Consider the following 21,000-nt stretch of genomic DNA (forward strand, 5'->3'; position numbering starts at 1 on the left):
TCATAGACTTATTATTATTAATATATTAACCGTATTTTAATATTTATTATTTATATATTTAAAAATTATTTATTTAGTTTCATAATAAATGATATTTTTAAATTTAAATAATTTATTAATTAGTTTGTACTTATTATACCATATATTTAAATTATTTATTAAAAAAATATTAATATAATAAATAAAAAAATAATCTAAAAAAATATTGTTTAAAAAATTATAAAGACAAATAAATCCCTAACCAATTTAAATTTAGAGACAATTAGACTCATGTCCATTTCTGAACCTGACACGTCAGCATTTTCCGTTCAGAGTTGACGGAAAAATACTCACAGGAACTGCGTTGTGTGACGGAATCAGGGAATAGGGACCGAAGTGGATCGATTTTATTTTGAGGGGTCGCGTTGTCATTCTTGAAAATGGACAGGGGCCAGGTTGATACTTCACTCGTGTATATATATTTTTATGGATAACTATTATTTAATGTCAAATAATATTATCTAATTTTTTTGGGATTTAATTATTCTGTTGGTATAGTTTTACGAAAATTTTAATTAGGTCTCTATACTTTTTTTCCTTTTAATTGAGTTCTTGCACCAAAATTTTCTTTTTAATTGGGTCCCCACACTTTTTTTTCTTTTATTTAGTTTCCTACACCAATTTTTTTTGTTGGATTCCAATAAAATTAAGTCAATTATTGTTAATAGGAACCTAATTAAAAAAAAATTAATGCAAAAGCTAATTAAAAATTTCGCAAAACTAAAGGACCAACAAAGTAATTAAACTTTTTTTGGTGACTAAATATCATAAAGCTGGACTATAGAAGTGTCACTCTACCCCAGTCTCATTCCTCTAAACTTTAGCTTGATCATTAACATTCAATTTGATCAATTAAAATATGTAATAATAAACTTGACAAATCCATATCGTAGGTTAAAATATTTAATTTAGTTGAAAACTTATGCATTCATTAGTGAACCGTTCAGCACCAGCAGATGCAAGTTGATATTAAAACAACCTCAATACTTGTCAACATGTTCTATTTTATTAAAGTGTATCTTGATCTTGATAAGCCGAACGAATGAGCCAACACGCTTTGTAATTTTGTATCATATATGTGGATATCGTTTCTAAAGTATGTATCTAGAAATGAAAATGAAAAAAAAAAATCACTAACTTAACAAGTGCTCTTGAAATATTCAATAGTTAAGCCATTAACAATCAGAATTAACTGAAAAAACTATATTCTAAAAAAAGGTATGATTACCCTGGGGAAATTGTGGTATAGGGGATAAGAGAAAAGATAGGTAGTTGTGCCGCACTAAATTAAAGCTAAGGCTGGGTTTGTCTTCTTGAAGAGGTATTTGTGCTTTTTAAAAGTACAAGTACTTTATTTTACGCTTGGTAAATTAAAAAGTTTAAATAGTTGTATTTTTAACTTTTAAAATTTAGGGATATTTTTGAAAGCACTTAAGAGAGAGTTTTTTAAAGTTGGTTGGTGCTTATCAAAATTAAAAAATATATAATATAATAAATATTTAAAATTATCATTATTAATTATTAATACTAGATTTTATTTATTTTCCCACACATATTTTTCGCCAATATATTGCTATTGAAATACTCATATATTTCTAATTTCTCAATCTAGCCTTCACAAATTATAAGAAAATATTCATATATTTTTTATTTTTCAACTTAATCTTCACAATTTCAACACAAATACATTTCTATCACGTATTAGGTATGAGCTTCTATCTATTTATATTATTTTTTTAGTGTTATTTTTGTATTTTTTAGTAGATGTTTATTTTTCTCTTCTTTAAAACGTGATGGAGATCTGATTTATGAAACCAATCATAAAATTTTTGTACTCCAACTTGATAAACATTAGTCAAAATTATTTGAGTATTGACTAATGATAACTCTATTTATATTAATATAGAGAATAAATCAAATAAATATTTAAATTATTAGTCTCTAAAGTTAAAAAAAAAAATTATTCTTTGTTATAAATATGTTTATTATATTTTTTTAATTTTTAAAAGCTATTTTACCAAGCACAATTGTAGTGCTTGTGCTTGTTAAAAATTATTTTTAATGTAATTTTATCAAAAATTGTCTTTTAAAAGATAACTTTCATAAGCTACTTTCGAAAAATAAAAACTTTACCAAACCAAACCTAATACAGAGAACGTGCATCTCTTTTGCAGATCAAAGCAATCGATTTCGACCTACCAAGAAGTTGAATCTTAGAAAGGCGCAAGTCCACTAACAGGTCAAGAGTCAAACCACTTCATCAAATTATCATTGGCACGTGCACAGCATTCATAATCCACTCGTTTTTAGGTGCCATGATTTAATCCAGGAATTCATTACTATACTAAATAGAACAGCTTTCACGTTATGACAATCCTAAGGTGTATTTTCTCATGTTTAACTAATGAAAAATTTTCAAAGAACAATAAGGGCTAGAGCTATTTGAATGCATCCACTAAGAACATGGTTGAAGAGTGAATTGCTTAGCCATTCGCATTGCCAGTAACCAATATTGAATGCGAAAAGAAGAAGCCTACCCGTCCTCTTGTTAGTATTTTTAATGGAAAGATACAGGATTTCAAAATCTAATACAGAATATATAATGTGTATATATATAATGTATCCAGAGCATTTCAATGCAAGGTGGAATGGCTTCACTCTAGTGTTTTAAACGTCTTTAGCCATTGCAGCAAAATCAGTTTCCGTCGATTCCTTATCCTTGGGTTTAGCGTGAGCTTCTTGCCCGTGATTATGCTCCTCAATAGGTATGCCTCGTCTATAAGATGAGGAAGATGACGACTCTCCATCAAATATGCCTGGAGTGTTAGCAAACACATCAAATAAACCGTTCTTCATTTCTTCAGCTGCTCCAAAGAAACGACTGAGACCCCCAAAGATGCTTCGTTCCATGTCTTCAATACCACCAAAGATGCTTCGTTCCATGTGTTCAATATCGCTTCGCAGCCCAGGGAAGTCAAACACACCACTGACACCACGGTCTGAAGAAGCAAACCGCCCCCCTCTTAGAATCTCGTCTGTGACATCCTCTTCGGTATATTCTTTGTTTGATTGCACCACTTCAACAGGCCTGACAAATTGGAAAGAAGAAGTGAGATAAAAATTAACCAGCCAGGTTGTCAAGAGTTGTCAAAAGTTGTCAAGAGTCAGTAACAAGAACCTAATGCCAGAAAATACCAATCAATCTATGAAGCATGAAATTGTGAAATGCTGTTCATAAAACAATTCAATGTAAATGGAACAACTCTAGAAGCTTGTGCAGAACTAAATGATCAAAAACTAAGTTTGATCTATACTCTATTGGTAAGCACTGTCCATGCTTCAAGGGTAAACTCTCTGGAGCCACTAGACCAAAGGTGAACCAAATTAGCACAGCTTTATAATTCATGTTCTGTATCATCAAATATCATCCATCGATGGGTGTATAGTAACAAGGCCAAATGTGGTTCTCGTGCTTGAAATGAATCACTTTAGATGCTGTCATGCCAAACAACATCCACAGGGTAGTAGGCGTCAACAACTTCATCTATATAGACCAAGTTTGAGAGAAGGCTCTTCACAAGTTCAATTTTCTGCTGGACCACCAAGTCATGAAACAAAGCCCAAATATAAGATTCACATAAATACTAATTTTCCCAAGAGGAAGATGCAAACCACGACTCGAGAAATTTTGCGAGTCACTTAGGTGATTTGAATTGTGAAGGACTGAATCAACTTGGATCACACAATTCAAGCTTCCAAATATGAGATTCGATAACCATACTGCAGATTATATCTTAGAAAGATAATGTTAAAAAAAAAAGACTTTTTAAAGGTAATCCTAACCGTGCTTACTGTAGTTTATCCACTTCTGAAACATTCATAACAGTGTACTATAACACAGAATGTTGTGTCAGATAGCTGTCTAGCCCCAAGGGCAGATATTTGAAAAGAAAAAAGATTGAGACAATGGATGATGCATAACAAAGGACTACTTATAAGTTTTTATAATGCACATTCTTGCTGTAATGTGATCATTAACACGTATCAGCAAGAAAAGGAAGGAATCCAATATACAAGCCTAGTTGCAAGAAAACTCACGCCCTCAAATACATAGCCCCTTTTGAATTCTGCTAGGGTAGAGCTTAAGTTTTTCTGATTGCAATTTTATCAATTTTCATCAAACTGAGACAACTATATATCTAAACAAATTTTTTCTCTCAACTATTTTGAATTCCAAATATTAATTTCAAGGGTAAAGTATACTTTTTGTCCCTAAAGTTTGACAAAAGTTTCAAAAATACCCCTAAATTTTATTTTGTTTTAATTTTGTCCCAGAAGTTTTTGATTTGCATCAAATATACCCATGAATTCAACAATAATTTCATAATAACAACCCCTCAACACAAGTAAATTAAACATAATTTTCACGCATTATTGTTAGATTAGTCTTAAATTTTTTGAAAATTTAGCCGTCAAGGGTATATTTGATGCAAATCAAAAACATCAGGAACAAAATTGAAACAAAATAAAACTTAGAATATTTTTAAAATTTTTGTCAAATTTCAGGGACAAAAAGTATACTTTATCCTAATTTCAAAACATTCATGAAATTAGCAAATAGAACGGGAAAAGAAATACAGGAAGTGTATCCTAACTCCTGAGAATAAAATGCAACTAACTTGACAATATTCATAGCAATAGCATATAACCTGCAGCAGTACCTGTTTAATACCTAATCAATTCATAAATCATAGAGCAATGACACCTACTTAAAGTAGCTCCAAATGAATCTATCTACACCAAGATTTCAGCTCTTACACCATTTCTTTTCAACAAGAAATAACAATAATAAACAGAAAACGCAAACCTAAATAGAGGCAAGCTAGGAGCTAAATTAGGATAACAAGAGATCGAAAAGGGGTAAAATCGCTTACTTTCCGACGCAATCCCTGAAAAGCTCTTCGGTTTTCTCGCACTTTTTGATGAACTTTCCCGGCTCGACCTCTTCAGTTTTGCACTGCGATCTCACGATTCTACGGGTGGAGCATTGCTCGCCAACGGCCACGGAACTGCTGCTGTTGGCGTTTACGTTGCCATTATCGCCGTCGTCGTCGTCCCTCCAGACCCATCCCATTTTTCTCTGTCGAACAGCTTCAGATTACAGATAGAATGAGAAGGTTCGTCGCGTCTCTGGTTAGTGGCACTGTGTTGAAGACCGGGTTCACGGCTTTTATTAGTGTGTCGTTTGGGCGGTTTCTTTCTCTGCAAGCACATGTGTCCACGTGTATTCTAGTTCTGGAAGCTGCCATAGCTTAGGCCTTAGGCCTTAGTGGGTTGTATTTTTTTTTCCCGCAAAATTGAAAGAAAATAAAGAGGCCAATGTTATGAAAAGTTTTCAAATGTTATGTTAGCCCTTAGCTGCACATAGGGTGTATCATGCGATTTTTCGTCCATTTTGAGTTAAAAATTTATTTAAATTTAAATATAAATTTTATTTGTGATATAATTTGGATTAGATGGTTTTTTTTTTAAATTCGATTCAATCCAATCTAATTTTAAGTGATTTAGATTAAATAAAATTTGCAGTTTTATAAATTAAAAAAATTAAATACATATAACATATCTCAACATTAAATTTTAAATAATCAACAATAATATAACAAGTCTTAATAATATTTTAAAAATCAATGATAACATAACAATAGAAATAAAATTATAAGTTAGTTAAAATAAATAAATAAATAAATAATATTTTGAATATAAAATATTTATTAAATAATAATAATACATGAATAATATAAAAAATATATAAAAAGTTGAACATGTTATAAATATAATTGTAAATATAATAATATTAGAACACATTGTGCGGTTTAAATTGGATTGGATCGGTTATGAAAAGTATATATAAAATCCGATCCGATTCAACAGTTTGCAAATAATAGAATCTAATCAAATTCAAATTAGTGCAGTTTTAATCGATTTTTTGTTTGAATTGGATTGGATGAGTGATTTAATTTGGATCGGTTTTGATTTGAACACCCTAGCTCCACAATTCTTTATAAATAATACTATACATCTAAGTCTTTTTATTAATTTAGTTTAACTAAATTGGTCTAACATAATAAAAATCAATTATGACGACTAATACTATTTTAAATCTTATTATTTAATTTAGTTAGACTTTATTCATAAAAAGACTTAGATATATAGCATTACTCGTTTTTTATATACTTTTTAAATTTGGTATTAAAAATAGGATTTAACTAAGACACATGATAAATTTACTATTAGTAAAAAAAATTTTAAATATTTTTATTAATAAATACAAAATAAATACATTAAAAACTTATATTTTTTATATTTTTAACAAAAACTTTATTAGTTTATAAACTTATCATATAACTTCAAAATACAAAATAGATAAATTCTTAAAAATAATAAATAAGAAATAAGATCAACTTATTTCTTATATTTGTTTCGAAGTGTTTATCCAAATTGTTTGTAGAAATTGGATCTGAGTTGATAGAGGTTCAAACTCTTAAAGGTTAAAATGTTCATCTGATGAGCAAATATTTTGTGAGTCAGAAGATTACCTTCTCTTTTTGGTAGAGCAGCAGAGTTCTTATTTCAGAATTCAGATGCACTTCGTTATTTTAAAGTTTAAACAATAAAATTATATTTTTATTTTAAAAACATTAACAGAGTTATATTGTCCTTCATAAAATAAATGCCGAGATATAATTTTTTTTATTAGTTAGAACTTTATTCAGAGTATTCCATAAGATTCAGGGATGATGAGGATTACATTTATTACATTATTAGAGTAAGTTTTATTTTTGTTCAAAATTGAGAGAAATATTATTGTTGTTTTCAGTGGTTTTATTAATCCTATTTGTGGTTTTGAAGATTTTAGAAGTGATGTTAAAAATGGTTAACAGAAATAATGACATACACAATAAATATCATATATGGTAAATTCTATTGATATAACCAATATAAATATTTTTTAAAAAATAGTTAAGAAGTAAAAAGGACAATAAAAGGAATAATTGTTTGGGTAATTAACCAGCAACCCAGCAATTATACAGGCGCCGGTTTAAAAACCTAAACACCAAACACTTTCAATACTTATTTATTTTCTTTTCCTCTGCCACTGCATTTTTCCACAAAAAAAAAAAATAATAATCTATGAATCTAGTTGTGTTGTATATTTGGTTACCTTGAAACTTCAGCTATTCTCTTAGCTTGTTCTCTATATCATTTCCTACTTCCTTGTACACAGGTCAATGCAAGTAGGAATTGTTAAAAAAAAACAATCCTTATTTATACTCAATTGTATCACATTATGCCGAATGTGTTGTAAGAATGAAGAAATAGACACACACCTGCTCAAGGATTGTCCCTGGGCTCAGCTTTTCTGATTAAAATGTTGCAAATGTCTTAATTAGTCACCAAAAGTTCTGATTAAAAAATGGTTACAGATGCATGTTGCTCCCTTTAATGCAAAATGCTCTATTAGTATAATTGTGTGATAAGGGAGATAATGACACAGCTTAAGTTCCGAGTTAAAGCACTACACTATGGACTTCACATATTAAAGCTCTAACCATAGAAGCACCAAGCTCACATGATTCATGATTCATGAGAAGTTACAACAGTGTAATCCCCTTGGATTTTGGGGACGTATAGCCAATCAAGATTGAATTGACTAAGGTGGAGATAGCGTCACCAATTTTCTATCATAGCAGAAGGTTAAAAAAACACGTATTAAAAATAAATAAAAAATGGAATGATCCCCCTTCCATATGATCTCTTTCTATGTGAAACAAGCACCGTGCCTCTAGAAACTACACAACCCAAAACATTCCATGATTTCTATAACAATACAACTAAATGAACACTTTACAGGACCAAACAATGAAAGTTTTCAGCCTAGGAACTTGCAGCAGCATGGCATAAATTTATCTTCACTTTGTGAAACAGAGAAGGAAGCAAAAGCAAATAACCAGCATATGCCATTTACATGATGTAATAAGCCAGTATTCTCACTAATGTACAGCATTTTTAGTCATACCACCAGATAGATAACAACAAAATCATTAGCAATTCATCCATGAGAGTTAAAACTTCTCCTATAAAATCCTCTTCTGTAATTTCCTTCTCATTCATAGAATTGGAAAATTGTCATAGAACAGCTAAATCAATAAGTAATTAGATGGTGATGCTATAACATGTAAATTTCTAACCCTAACGATGAATGTTAAGCATGTCCTTAGCCTCAGTTTGTTCCTCCAAGAGACCCTCACTGGCATACTTACTGAGAAGCTCCATCTTCTTCTTCTCCAGAACCATCTTCTCGATCTCCTTCTCATCCGGCAGCGGCACGTGCACCACGAATTCCCTCTCCTTCCTCACCTCCTCCAGCCGCATCCACTCCTCCGCCGCCTCGCGCCGCATCTTCTCCTCCGCAGGCCCCTCGAGACGCTCCAGCACGCCGTCCTCGTCATCCCTGTAACCGTAGTAGCTGGCATCGATTCTCTTGTAGATGTCGTACCGAGTGCGCCGCTTGCGAAGCTCAGGAGGCTTCTCGAAGAGCTCGCGGACGCCTGGGAGCTTCTTGGCGGCGCCGAAGTAGCGGTAGCCAGGGCCGCGGCCGCCGGGATTAGGGACGTCGACAATGTTGCCTTCAAGGTCAGTCATCTTGGCAGAGTGGCGAGCATAGTTAGGGCCGCCGAGCTCGACGATGCGACGCTCCCAGTGAGACTTCTCGCGTATGAGTTTGTTGATCTCGTCGTTGAGGTCGCGAAGGCGATGCTCGCCGAGGCCTTCGTTCTGGATCTCGGCGACCTTGCGGCCGATCTCGCGCATGATCTGCTGGCGCCACTTGTCGGCTTCTGAGAGGTCGCGGCATTCAGAGGCCAGGAAGGGACGGCGCTCCTTGGGCTTCTTCTTCTCCTCTGCCTTGAGGGCGATGAACCTGTTCAGCATAGACTGCGCCTTCTCTTCATTACGAGCCATCTTCTTCTTCCTCCTCCTTCTTTCTTCTTCTTCCCCCTTTGGCTTTCTGTGTTTCTTCTCTTCTCTGCAATACAATCGATCGGTATAGAATAGGGTTTCGGCACAAAGCAATTAGGGTTTAAAAATCAATTATCCTTTTCTTTTTGGTAGAGTTACCTTATTATCCTTTGAAAGTTGAAACTTGAAACACTTGTGCTCTTATATATCGGTAATGTAAATGAGACGTTAATTATAAATATTATATTTTTTTTAAAAAATACATATACATATAAATAAAATATAATATTTATTTTATTCATAATTATGTGAAAACAATGAAAATCGCCTACTAAGTTCTTTTATTTATGTTTAAATGTGCAACATTTAATTAAGCAGAGTTTTTTGGCAGGGCCTTCGAATATTACTGTCACCCAAACATTTGGATTGGGTGCATCCAAATGTATTTTAAATATAAATTAAGCAACATAAAAAGAACAATTTAATATTACTTATCACATATATGACAGACAATACTAGTCCTAGTAATCTTTTGTCTCGAGCGGAATTCACACACTACCTTATGATGATGAATACACATAGCAAGTAAAAGAAAATAAAGTAATTCCCTAATGCAAGAAACAACAATATCGATGTTTCTTCTTCCTGCTTGGCTTTTTTGTATCATCTGAAGCCAACAAATCTTGGAATGTAGCTGTGTTTAATTGCTTGTTATCAAGTGTTGTATGGTTCAGCATTTCCCTGTCTTTCAAAGAATACCAATCAACGTGGCTTGCTTCAATTACTGATCTTGAAAGATTCTGCTCCGGTGAAGGTGAAGCTGGAACTACTTTATTATAGTTTACTTCTTTTAAGATAGCATTTGCTCCTGTGTGCCTTAAGCATCAAAAGAAACTAAAGCCATCAGTTATAATTATACATATAATCCATGATTAACAACTTGGCTATACACACAAAATCACCTTGAGTTTGGGATTTCAGAGTTATTCACAGGTTCTTCTTGTGAAGTTTCCCCCTGGATGTTGCTGTTTGGTACTTGGATAGCCTCGGTTTCTGGATTTTGTTTTGCAGAATTTGAATCAACTGTGCCTCCTTTTTCAATAGCAAAGGTAGCAGAGGGCAAGAGGGAATGAAATTGAAAACCATGTTCTCTAACCACAGAAATAGCCTTCTCTAATGTTTCTAGAGCCTGTCTTACTTCTGAACTGATATATACATTCCTCTTGCCATGATCTTTCTTGTTATCCTCCTCCTCCTCCTCAATTTGTACTATCTCTTTATTATCTGCTTCTACAATCTCTTTGCTATCTACCTCTACAATCTCATCGGAATTGAAATTATTTCTATGTTGATCAGCTCTATCCGGACAGCGTATATCTTCTCCGCCGTCGTGCTTACTTTGTATAAGATCATCAGCAGAATGAAAGCTTGTAACTTGGGTAAGATCCTCCCCTTCCATTGTATTTGGTCCACTATTGCTGCTATAAAGAGCTTGATGAACTCTGACATACAATGGTTCCTCCAAGACCTTGCTAAGTTCATCATTTTTCATCATTGAAGCCACAGCCTATAACAATATTACAAGTTAACAGTGCTATGCATAAAGATTAAATCAGCTGAATCCAGTCTTCTAACTAAAGAACTTAAAATATGATTGTATGATGAGTTGATGTCATTCTTAGTTAGATGCCTCAAAATCAAAAGTGATGGAATGCCTAAGAAAGAAAAAAGTATATATAAGGAGAAAAAAGAGGGAAAAAAAATCCACAACCTTTTGATAAAGTCTGAAACCACTGCCGACGAGCTGCCTCGAAATGAAGTTTATGAGGGAAGGAGGTACAAAATCCAGCTTTATATCCAGGTTTGCTATTGTCCTACAAAAATTTAGAAAGAACAAAACATATCTGATCACATAAACAACAACCAAAATGCAAAACCAAGGATTGAACACTCATGAGAACCAATGAAAATGCATTTGTGCAGTTTAGCAAAGTTCTTTACTAAAATTTATGAACACAATTACCTGCTTCACAATGCTTCATAGAGAAAGAAACCTTAAGCATATGGAATGCAGGTACAAAGAAAAAATTTCCAAGTTTTTTGCTTCCTCTATTGGAGTAACTTCTTAAGTACTGACTAAAAACTCACCGAAAGTAACTTCTTTCTGGTGTCACCTTCTGCAAAGCGAAGCCTCCAACTACATCAATTCTCACAGCATCCTTGGCATCAGGAATTACATCACTGTTGAAGCCAGTGAAGCTTTTTGAGTCAGAAACCTGAAAGCAAATTAAGCAATAAGCATTAAGCATAAATTTCTTGAAACTTGGATCTACATTGGAAATAACTTCCTTAAATAAAAGACAAGAAGAAGAAACAAAGAAATAAGGGTCTAGGCGCATACCGAATTCAAAAGAACAACTACTAAGTCATCTTGATAGTACTCAAACAGATAATAGTGCACTATAGCCTCCCTTGTCGACAGCGGCCATGAAAGCTTCATCCTTTCTTCCAAAATTTAGAGCAATGTAAGAATGACATAAAGCATTTTCTTTTGTCTTCTTTTCTCTATTTTAGGAAAATCAAAAGAAATTTATTGCTGCAAGGACAAACCTGACTAGTGATATTTGTTCCCCAATCTGGATCTTCTGCAAACATTCGGCCGCAGTAATTTTAAAGGTTGGAACAATAATATGAGGCCACCTGAGAAATAGAAATTGTGAATAGGATATCAGCTAAAAAGTATGACTCAGATTTTCATAGTGATACATTACTTAGAATCAAAATAATTTCTGTGGTGTACAGAAACATCCAAGGGCCATTTTTCTGAAAAATAGTGATACCTTATACAGAAATTCATGATTCTAAAGCACATATTGTACCATGATTCTTACCATTTGTTGTAAAGAGGTGTCTCCCATGAAAGGCATAAACCTGTAACAAAGAAAAGAATTCATCAACGTTGAAAAAATCACAATGCTAAGAACTTTGGTTGTTCTTATGGAACTCACAAACATCAACAGGCCCATCTACATAGCCTTCAGCTAGCAATGAATGAAACGGAGTTCCCTCCGGCCCTTCGCGATACATAACACGGAACTCTTCATTATCCTGTTTTATCTGTTTCAAGAAGTAAAATTATAACAATGCAAATTACTGATTTCAAGTTCTAGATCTAAAAGAATGGACAATAAAAGTATAGCATAGTTGTAGTGTAGATAGCATACTTTCCAATCAGTGCGTGATGGTGTACTTGTACTAGACCCCTCACTATATTCAGAAACACTCCTCAACATATCAAGAAAGTTAGATACCTCTGCTGTCTTGGTCTCTACTAAATTATCTCTATCTCCTGCAACAACCAAATATAGGAATAAATCATAATTAGCAAAACAAAATAATACTAATAAACATTCAATCATTACAAAGCAAATAGGGCTAGGGAATGCTCTTAGTACCTTGTTGTTTTGAAGAATGCAAGAGTTGAGTCTGAACAAGGTTTTTGAGCATGTGATAATTTGTCAGATGAGGTGAGGCAAGAGTGTTGTCCAGCCTCTCCCTATACTCCACAATCTCTCTTTTCTTCTCCATCTTCTTTGCATCTCCAAAGGGGAAAAAAAAACACAACAAAGTCCTTTTTACTCAAAAAGCCATTTGATAACAACCGCCACAACTTTTCAATTTTGTTACTGTGGTTTCTGAATATTCTCCAACATCACAGGAATCACTGTCGGTAACATATCAACCAACACATATAAAAATAGCATTTGTTGCACAAAATGGGTGGGTGCAAAAAGGTTTCTTTCACCCCATTATCATAAACGGAGTTATTAGTACTCCAAAGTAACAATTGAAACTCTGGAACTAGACCTGCATAATAAATGAAACTGGCCAACACACCTACTCACCCATGAAATACAGCTAGCAGAATTTAATGAAACCACCACGTGAGTAAAACCAATCTCACATAATTTTCATGATAAGCTCAATTCACATAGTCAAGTACTAATAATAGTATCCAGGTAGTAAATTTTGATCAAAATTTAATATTGCACCTACATGAAACTTTGCTCAGTTTGGCTTTGAATGACAGAAAAAGAACTGGAATTTGCAGAAGCTGAATCAATGAAAGAATTAATGATTTGGTGATATGATAATTAGAAGAATATATAGAGGATATTTTCTTTATACTGGAGGGCAACAAGCTAACAAGAACTGCACGGAATAGTAGAATCCCGTAACTCCCAACCAACTCTAATTATTATGCAGACTGCTAAGCATTAGCTCCTTAATTACCCACTTTTAAGGCTTTAACTAAAGATGTATATTTACATGAGTTTGATTTTGAAAGTAAACAATCAACCTGTCTTCGTTCATTTTCACAAAAGTCAAAGCTATTTTTATTAAAAAAAATATATATTTTTTGGCCTTCAAATTTTTTATTTTGAGACAATATGATTAAAAAATCTGTTAAATAGTAATAGAAATTAGTTTGGTGAAATTTTATTTGTATGTTGTAGAAATTTTAAATTCTTATAAATTATTAATAAGTTTATTTTTGAACATTTTTTTATTTGTGGTAATTAAGTGGAGAAAGACCATTGTTAAAAATGATATCATAAAAAAAATAATTGTAATACGAAAAATTTAAAAAAAAATAGCATCGAATAAAAAACAAAAGAAAAAACATTAATATTAATAAACGACATAACAATAATGATAAAGTATAATTGCATAATAAAAATAGTAAAGGTAGAAGTGATAAGGATAAAAATGAAGAAGGTGGTGGTAACAGTCATCATAGTTGATCATATTGTTGAAAAGAACATTGTATAAATTTAAACCCCTCTCCCTCAAAATACAAATAAAACCCCAGAGATGAATTATATTGTTCCAAAATAAAAAAGTTGAGTCAAAGTGTCTATTTTTTTCGGACAGAAATTACCTTGTCTTTCATAAAAACAGACCGAAATCAAATTGAGTCTTTACTCTAATTTTGATGTACTTATAGAGTTTATATAAATCATATCTTTTTTTTAAATGACTATTTATACAATTAATATAAAATATAGTTATTTTTGTTAATATGACAATGAGTTTGTTTGGGTGAACATCTAAAAAAAGATTTATTTTTGAGTTTTTTTTAAAGATCTTATAAAAAATAAAAAATTTTATGTTTGATTATTTTATACAAAAATATCTTTTTATCTATCAATTATGTTTGGGTATAATAATATAAAAATATTTTTTTGTTTATTATGCAAAAAAATTTCTTTTTTTAAGAAAAAAATCTTTTAAAAAATATAAATTGTAGCTTCTTTATAGCATATACTTTTTAAGATACAAAATGAAATTCTAATTTTAATGTTATTTATTATGTGAAGATAAGACAAGGTGTCGTTTTTTATATTAATATATTTCCCAGGATTTGTTAACTTCAATTAGTTGGTGAAAACAAAATTTGGATTTATATTGTATAATTTATAAACTTAGTCAAGCTTCTCCGCTGCTAGTTGCTACCATAATATCAGGATTGGGATAAAAATAAAAGAGAAAAGAAATGTTACTAGTTTTTTAGAGAAACAAAAAAAAAAACAAAATAAAAATGTTTTTTTGAATAAAAATATAGAAATTTCGTACAAATAAAAGAACAAAAAAATGAGTTGATAAGAAAAAAGAAAAATAAAAATAAAAAAGAAAGAAGAAAAAAAAAGAAAAAGTTGCACTAAAGAGGATAAAGATGGAAAACGTTTATTTTTTTAATCTTATTTTTTAGATTTATTTTAGATACTTAGTTGAAAATTTTGTTGAACAATAATTTGTTTATCTAGTATTATTTCATATATATTGATATACATACTTTTTAATTAGATTTAATTTATATCATTTTCTTTATTAGAGAGTAAATTATCTCATTATGTTTCTCATGATAAGTCTATTATGTATATTTTTAATAATATAATTTATTATTATTAAAGTTCATACAATAATAAGATTTTGAAACATACATTAAATACAATTTTAAGATTATGCAAATAATTTTTAAATTTGTTTATACTTCCNNATATAAAGTATAAATTAATAATAATTATACTCTTATTTTACATTTTATAATTCTTCCCACTTTTTGAAGATTTTTTCCTGCAAGAATTTATTTCAAGTGTTAAGTATTTGTATAATTACATCTATCAACAATACTATATTACAGAAAATAATTTACTTTTCAATTTACAGAATAAACTGGAGTTTTTATATATATCTATACGGACACCGACTCTGATGCAAAAGAGAATAAAGGACCAGGTTTTGTTAGGTTAGGTTTGGCTGTTACAGTTTTAGACTTTTAGTTACTACTTGCTAGTTGCTACTATCTTGTTTGTAATTTCACTAATTTGAGTGGACTCGGTCACTGATATTCTAATCATAGGATGTGTTTATGGAAAGTCTATGAAAAAATACTCATAAAATACGGATATTTTGTTAAGTTATTGTGTCTTTATATTAAATATATTTTAGATATAATATTTATTTATAATTTTATACTTGTTAGATGTGTGTATCTGTTTTATTTAATTGTCTTACTAAGTAACAAAATTATGAAGGAATAGAAAAGGTAAAAAAAAAAATTTTTATTGATTGTTGACTGATTGAATTGAAAATTATGAAGGTAAAACTAAATATATATAGTGCATTGTCTATGAAAGTAAAAGTAAAGATAAGATAAAAAAATAACATAAAGATAAAATAAGATAAGATAATAATGACTAAAATTAGAACTAAATTTATGTATCCTATTGGGCTGAATTTGTGGGACACGAGACTTCTTTATTGTTGTCATGGGCTAAGGTAGAAGAGTAGTTTAATATGCCCCCGCAAGCTGGAGGATGAAAGATATCGAGAACTCCAAGCTTATTGAGATTAAGATGGAAGGGTTGAGGAGACAAATGCTTTGTGAAGATGTCAGCTAATTGCCCAGAAGAAGGTATGGGGAGAAGTTTCATCACTCCAGCTTGAGCTTTTTGTCGAACCAAGTGACAATCGACCTCTAAATGTTTGGTCCGTTCATGAAAAACTGGATTAGCAGCAATATGAAGAGCACTTTGATTATCACAATATAAAACTGGTGGGCGGATAGGAGAGATGCGTAAAAATTGTAACAGATTTAGTAACCATTGAAGTTCACAAGTTGTGTTGGCAAGTGCACGATATTCTGCTTCAGTGGATGAGCGGGCAACGGTGGTTTGTTTCTTGGTCTTCCAAGATACTAAAGAGTTGCCTAAGAAGAAACAATAGCCTGTTAAGGATCGCCGAGTGTCAGGACATCCGGCCCAATCAGAGTCACTGAAGCCGAGAAGCTGAATTTCTGATTCTCTTGGAAAAAAAATTCCTTTGCCGAGGCTAGTTTTCAGATATCGTAACACATGCTTGGCGGCTTGAAGATGAGATTCAGTAGGAGTTGCCATAAATTGACTTAATTGATGAGTGGCATACATGATGTCTGGTCGAGTAGTGGTAAGGTAGAGAAGACGTCCAACCAAACGGCGATACACAGAAGGGTCAGATAGCAAGGGACTTTTGTCTTGATATAATCTTGTAGAACTATCCATTGGAACAGAGGCAGGTTTAGCACCTAATAAACCAGAATCCTCCAACAGATCAAGACAATATTTTCTCTGAGATAAGCAAATTCCCTTTGCTGATTGAGCTACTTCAATACCCAAAAAATATTTTAAAGGGCCCAAATCTTTAATTCGGAAGTGTTGGTGCAAAATAGACTTAATGGAAGCAAGTTCAGAAATAGAATTTCCGGTGAGAACGATGTCATCAACATAGACGAGAAGTATAGAAATTTGAGCACCAATAAATTTAACAAATAAACTATAATCAGATAAAGTCTGCCGATATCCATGGGATAGCAAAAGATGAGAAAGTTTGTCATACCACATACGACTAGATTGTCGTAGACCATATAATGACTTTAGTAACTTGCAGCATTGATTTGGGCGAGGAGATGTGAACCCAGGTGGTAAAGCATGTAAACATCTTCAGAAAGATCCCCATGTAAGAAAGCATTATTGACATCTAACTGATGTATGGGCCAGTGCTTCATAGAGGCCAATGCCAAAACTAATCTGATGGTGGCAGGCTTGACAACAGGAGAGAAGGTTTCCAAAAAATCAACACCTTTCAGTCTGGGTGAATCCTTTAGCCACAAGGCGAGCCTTATATCGATCAACTGAACCATCAGGCTTGCGTTTGATGCGATAGACCCATTTACAGCCAACTGGCTTAACATCTGCAGGACAATCAACAAGACGCCAAGTTTTGTTCAACTCAAGAGCATCCAGCTCATCTTTCATAGCACTACGCCAATTGAGATGTTGATTGGCATCTTTAAAGAACTTTGGCTCAACGTCAGAATGTAGAGATAATAAAAACCTTTTATGTGAAGATGAAAGGGAAGAAAAAGACATGACTGAAGATAAAGGATACCTGCACTTTGAGGGAGATTGATTAGTAGAGGTGAGAGACGAATTGCACAAGTAATCAGAGAGATATGCTGGAGGTCGGTGAGGTCGATCAGAATGACGAGGATGGGGTTGCTCAGGTGGTGAGGAAGGTGACGGGGAATGAGGAGGTGCTGGTGGACTAGTGTCTAGTGTAGAAGAAGAGGAGTGTGTGGGCCTCAAAAGAGATTCGGTTGTCATGGATTCAAGTTGGTTAGGACATGATAGTGAGGAAGAAAGAGAGGTTGTTGGAGAGAATAAAGAATTAGATGGAGTTGGGTCAATGGGTATGGGTGAAGGTTCAACTGGAAGAGTTGGTATTTTTGGTTTATGTGGGTTGATAGAAAAATTATTTGGGTCAAAATTTGTTGTTGGGTTGGAGGGAGAGATTGGGTCATTTGTGTGGACCAAAGAAAAGACTAATTCATCAAATACAACATTTTGAGAAATTTCAATCCTTTTGTCATCCAAAAGATAAATGATATATCCTTTAAAACCATTTTGAAAACCAATGAAAACACCCCTTTTGGCTCTTGGATCAAATTTTGATCTATTTGTCATTAGGGTAGACACAAAACATAAACAACCAAAAACTTTAAGGTCATGATAATTTGGTGGATGATTAAATAGAATCTCAAATGGTGTTTGAAAATTAATTGCAGAGGATGGAACTCTATTAAGAAAATAAACAGCATGTTTAACAGCATAAGACCAAAAAGATAATGGTAAATTAGATTGAAACATAAGAGCACGAGCTATATTTAAAATATGTTGATGCTTGCGTTCTACCCGTCCATTTTGTTGAGGGGTTTCAACACAACTACGTTGATGAATAATGCCCTTGGAAGCATAAAAATCATGTAAAAGAAATTCTGGTCCATTATCTGAACGGATAGTTTTGACTTTAGAGTTGAATTGTGTTTCAACTAAAGTAATAAAATTCTTTACATGATTTTGCACTTCTCCTTTTGATTTTAACAAAATAGCCCATGTAAAGCGACTAAAATCATCAACGACAGTTAAGAAATATTTATGATTATGAATAGAATTTTGTCGAAACGGACCCCAAATGTCAAAATGTAATAAATCAAAAATTGCATTAGCTTTATTAAAACTTTGAGAAAATGAAAGTTTCTTCTGTTTAGAAAAATGACAAATATCACAAGTTTTATCATAATGCATAGAAATAAAAGGAAATTGCTTATGTAAATAATTAAGTCGTTGTTCAGAAGGATGACCCAAACGAAAATGCCATAGCTCGGATGGTGTAATGGTTGATTTTGTTTTGATAGTATGAATGGAATGTGAAGTTGATGGAGTGTGAGGGGGAGTATTTTCAACAACATACAAGCCTTCTCTCATTCTACCAAAGCCAATCGTCCTCAAAGTGTTGGTCTGTAAAGTGCAAGAAGAAGATGAAAAAGTGAGTTGACATTGAAGATTGGAAGTAATTTTGGATATAGAAATAATGTTAAAATTAAAGTGAGGCAGATAAAGAACATCATGAAGGATTAAGGATGAAGAAAATTGCACAACACCCTTATAGGAAGCAGTGACTTTAGTGTTATTTGGTAAGTGAATGATAATGGGAGAGACTTTATAATATGAAATAAACCAAGATAAGTTTGATGCAATATGGTTTGTGGCACCAGAGTCAATAATCCAAGAATTTAAAAAGGTAATTTTGTTGGAAAAATGATTTAAAACAGAAAATGTGTTTGAAGAACAAAGATAATGAGTACTCGAATTAGGCAAAAACCCATTTTGATTTGATGAACCATTATCTCTATATTCTGAAGAGGGAGACTCGGTCCTTTTGAGAAGTGCTATGAGAGCTTGTTGTTGGGCTAGTGAGAAGTCCAAAATTGGATTTGGATTCGGCTGATGGGTATGCCCTTCAACATGACCTAGGGCTGCCCTCTCATCATAAACTGGAGGGGCGATTGAAGGAGGAGTGGCGACGGCGACAACAGCGGAGTGATGTGGACTACCAGAGTGACGTGGATGCCCTGGTGGGAACCCGTGTTTCGAATAACAGACTTCAATCGTGTGGCCACTACGACCGCAATGCGTACAGAACTTAGAAGAACCACCACGTCCCGCGCTGGAGGGGAAACCACTGCGACCCTTGCCGGAGGAAAAGCCATTGCGACCGCAACCGCGACCTTGTGAGGGGTGCCGCGAATCGATGGCGACAGTGATGGAACGTGGATCGTCTAGAATACCAGTGGTGACTTGTAGCTGTCGTTCATGTTGGATGACCAATGCAAAAACTCTGGTTGCTGGAGGTAATTGGTCTAGGAGAAGTATTTGAGATCGCACCACCGAAAACCGTTCATCCAATCCCTTAAGAAAGCGAATTATGAAATCTTGTGATCTATGAGATGTTGCTGGACATGAACAGACTGGGAGAGGGCGAGAACTGTCGAGTTCCTCCCAAAGAGACTTTAGTGATGTGTAGAACTCGGTGACAGACAGAGTGCCCTGCTTAAGTGCATAGATTTCTTCTTGCAACTCAGCAATTCGGAGAAGATCGCTCTGAGCAAATCGTTCTTTCAAATCGGTCCAGACAGAGGAGGCAGTGTCAAAATAGAGGACACTTTGAGTTATAGAAGGGGACAAAGAATGGAATAACCAAGATAAGACCAAGTTGTTGCAACGTTCCCAAGCCGAGAAAAGGGGATCCCCGGGTAGAGGAAAGGAGATAGAACCGGTAAGAAATCCATATTTATTTTTGGAAATAATAGCCATAGTGAATGATCTTTTCCATGAATGGTAATTGTTTCCTGTGAGAACAGGGGTAACCAAAACTGAGGTAGGATTTTCGCTTGGATGAATATAATAGGGATTGGTTGTATCTTGAGTTAAATTGGAAGGCTGATTATCAATGGTAGGCGGGGGAGTTGAAGGAGTTTTAGGATCTGAGTTGGATGGTTTATCCATGTTATCCATGGATGTCAGCAGAGCTCAAGAGGAGCTCTGATACCATAACAAAATTATGAAGGAATAGAAAAGGCAAAGAAAAGAATTTTTATTGATTGTTGACTGATTGAATTGAAAATTATGAAGGTAAAACTAAATATACATAGTGCATTGCCTATGAAAGTAAAAGTAAAGATAAGATAAAAAAATAACATAAAAATAAGATAAGATAAGATAATAATGACTAAAATTAGAACTAAATTTATGTATCCTATTGGGCTGAATTTGTGGGACACGAAACTTCTTTATTGTTGTCATGGGCTAAGGTAGAAGAGTAGTTTAATACTAAGAAATAAAAAAAATTAAATATATTTAAATATATCTAAATATTATTATGTATCAGTGTATTCAATCTTGTTGTTAATTTATATTCTTAAAATAAATTTATAAATAGTATATATTATTATTTATTAAAATAAATATATTTTAAATACTTTATATAATTAAAAGAAGATAT

The 21,000-nt window shown here is 33.0% G+C and overlaps 3 protein-coding genes across 5 annotated transcripts; all 3 read right to left on the bottom strand.

Moving 5' to 3' along the window:
- Positions 1-2,478: 2,478 nt before the first annotated feature.
- On the bottom strand, positions 2,479-5,304 carry LOC107471375 (fra a 1-associated protein). The gene is made up of 2 exons (XM_016090835.3): positions 4,974-5,304; positions 2,479-3,127 (listed from the first exon to the last, which is right to left on the bottom strand). Exons 1-2 carry the CDS (start codon positions 5,171-5,173, stop codon positions 2,707-2,709), a joined length of 621 nt encoding a protein of 206 aa, XP_015946321.1. The 5' UTR covers positions 5,174-5,304; the 3' UTR covers positions 2,479-2,706.
- A 2,740-nt stretch (positions 5,305-8,044) lies between these two features.
- On the bottom strand, positions 8,045-9,216 carry LOC107471354 (uncharacterized). The gene has a single exon (XM_016090801.3). It carries the CDS (start codon positions 9,058-9,060, stop codon positions 8,290-8,292), a length of 771 nt encoding a protein of 256 aa, XP_015946287.1. The 5' UTR covers positions 9,061-9,216; the 3' UTR covers positions 8,045-8,289.
- Positions 9,217-9,381: 165 nt separating this feature from the next.
- On the bottom strand, positions 9,382-13,305 carry LOC107471353 (uncharacterized). 3 transcript variants are annotated; one of them, XM_016090799.3, is made up of 11 exons: positions 13,114-13,305; positions 12,513-12,648; positions 12,282-12,406; positions 12,066-12,174; positions 11,949-11,988; positions 11,668-11,757; positions 11,459-11,558; positions 11,206-11,333; positions 10,829-10,931; positions 10,020-10,624; positions 9,382-9,933 (listed from the first exon to the last, which is right to left on the bottom strand). In XM_016090799.3, exons 2-11 carry the CDS (start codon positions 12,643-12,645, stop codon positions 9,666-9,668), a joined length of 1,701 nt encoding a protein of 566 aa, XP_015946285.1. In that variant the 5' UTR covers positions 12,646-12,648; positions 13,114-13,305; the 3' UTR covers positions 9,382-9,665. The 3 variants fall into 3 exon arrangements, with proteins under 3 accessions (XP_015946285.1, XP_015946284.1, XP_020989421.1); XM_016090798.3 differs by having other exon boundaries at positions 12,513-12,656; XM_021133762.2 differs by lacking the exon at positions 13,114-13,305 and having other exon boundaries at positions 9,740-9,925; positions 12,513-13,107.
- Between the last annotated feature and the right edge of the window lie 7,695 nt (positions 13,306-21,000).

This window comes from Arachis duranensis, chromosome 10 (assembly GCF_000817695.3).
Source record: "Arachis duranensis cultivar V14167 chromosome 10, aradu.V14167.gnm2.J7QH, whole genome shotgun sequence".
NCBI classification, from domain to species: Eukaryota; Viridiplantae; Streptophyta; class Magnoliopsida; order Fabales; family Fabaceae; genus Arachis; species Arachis duranensis.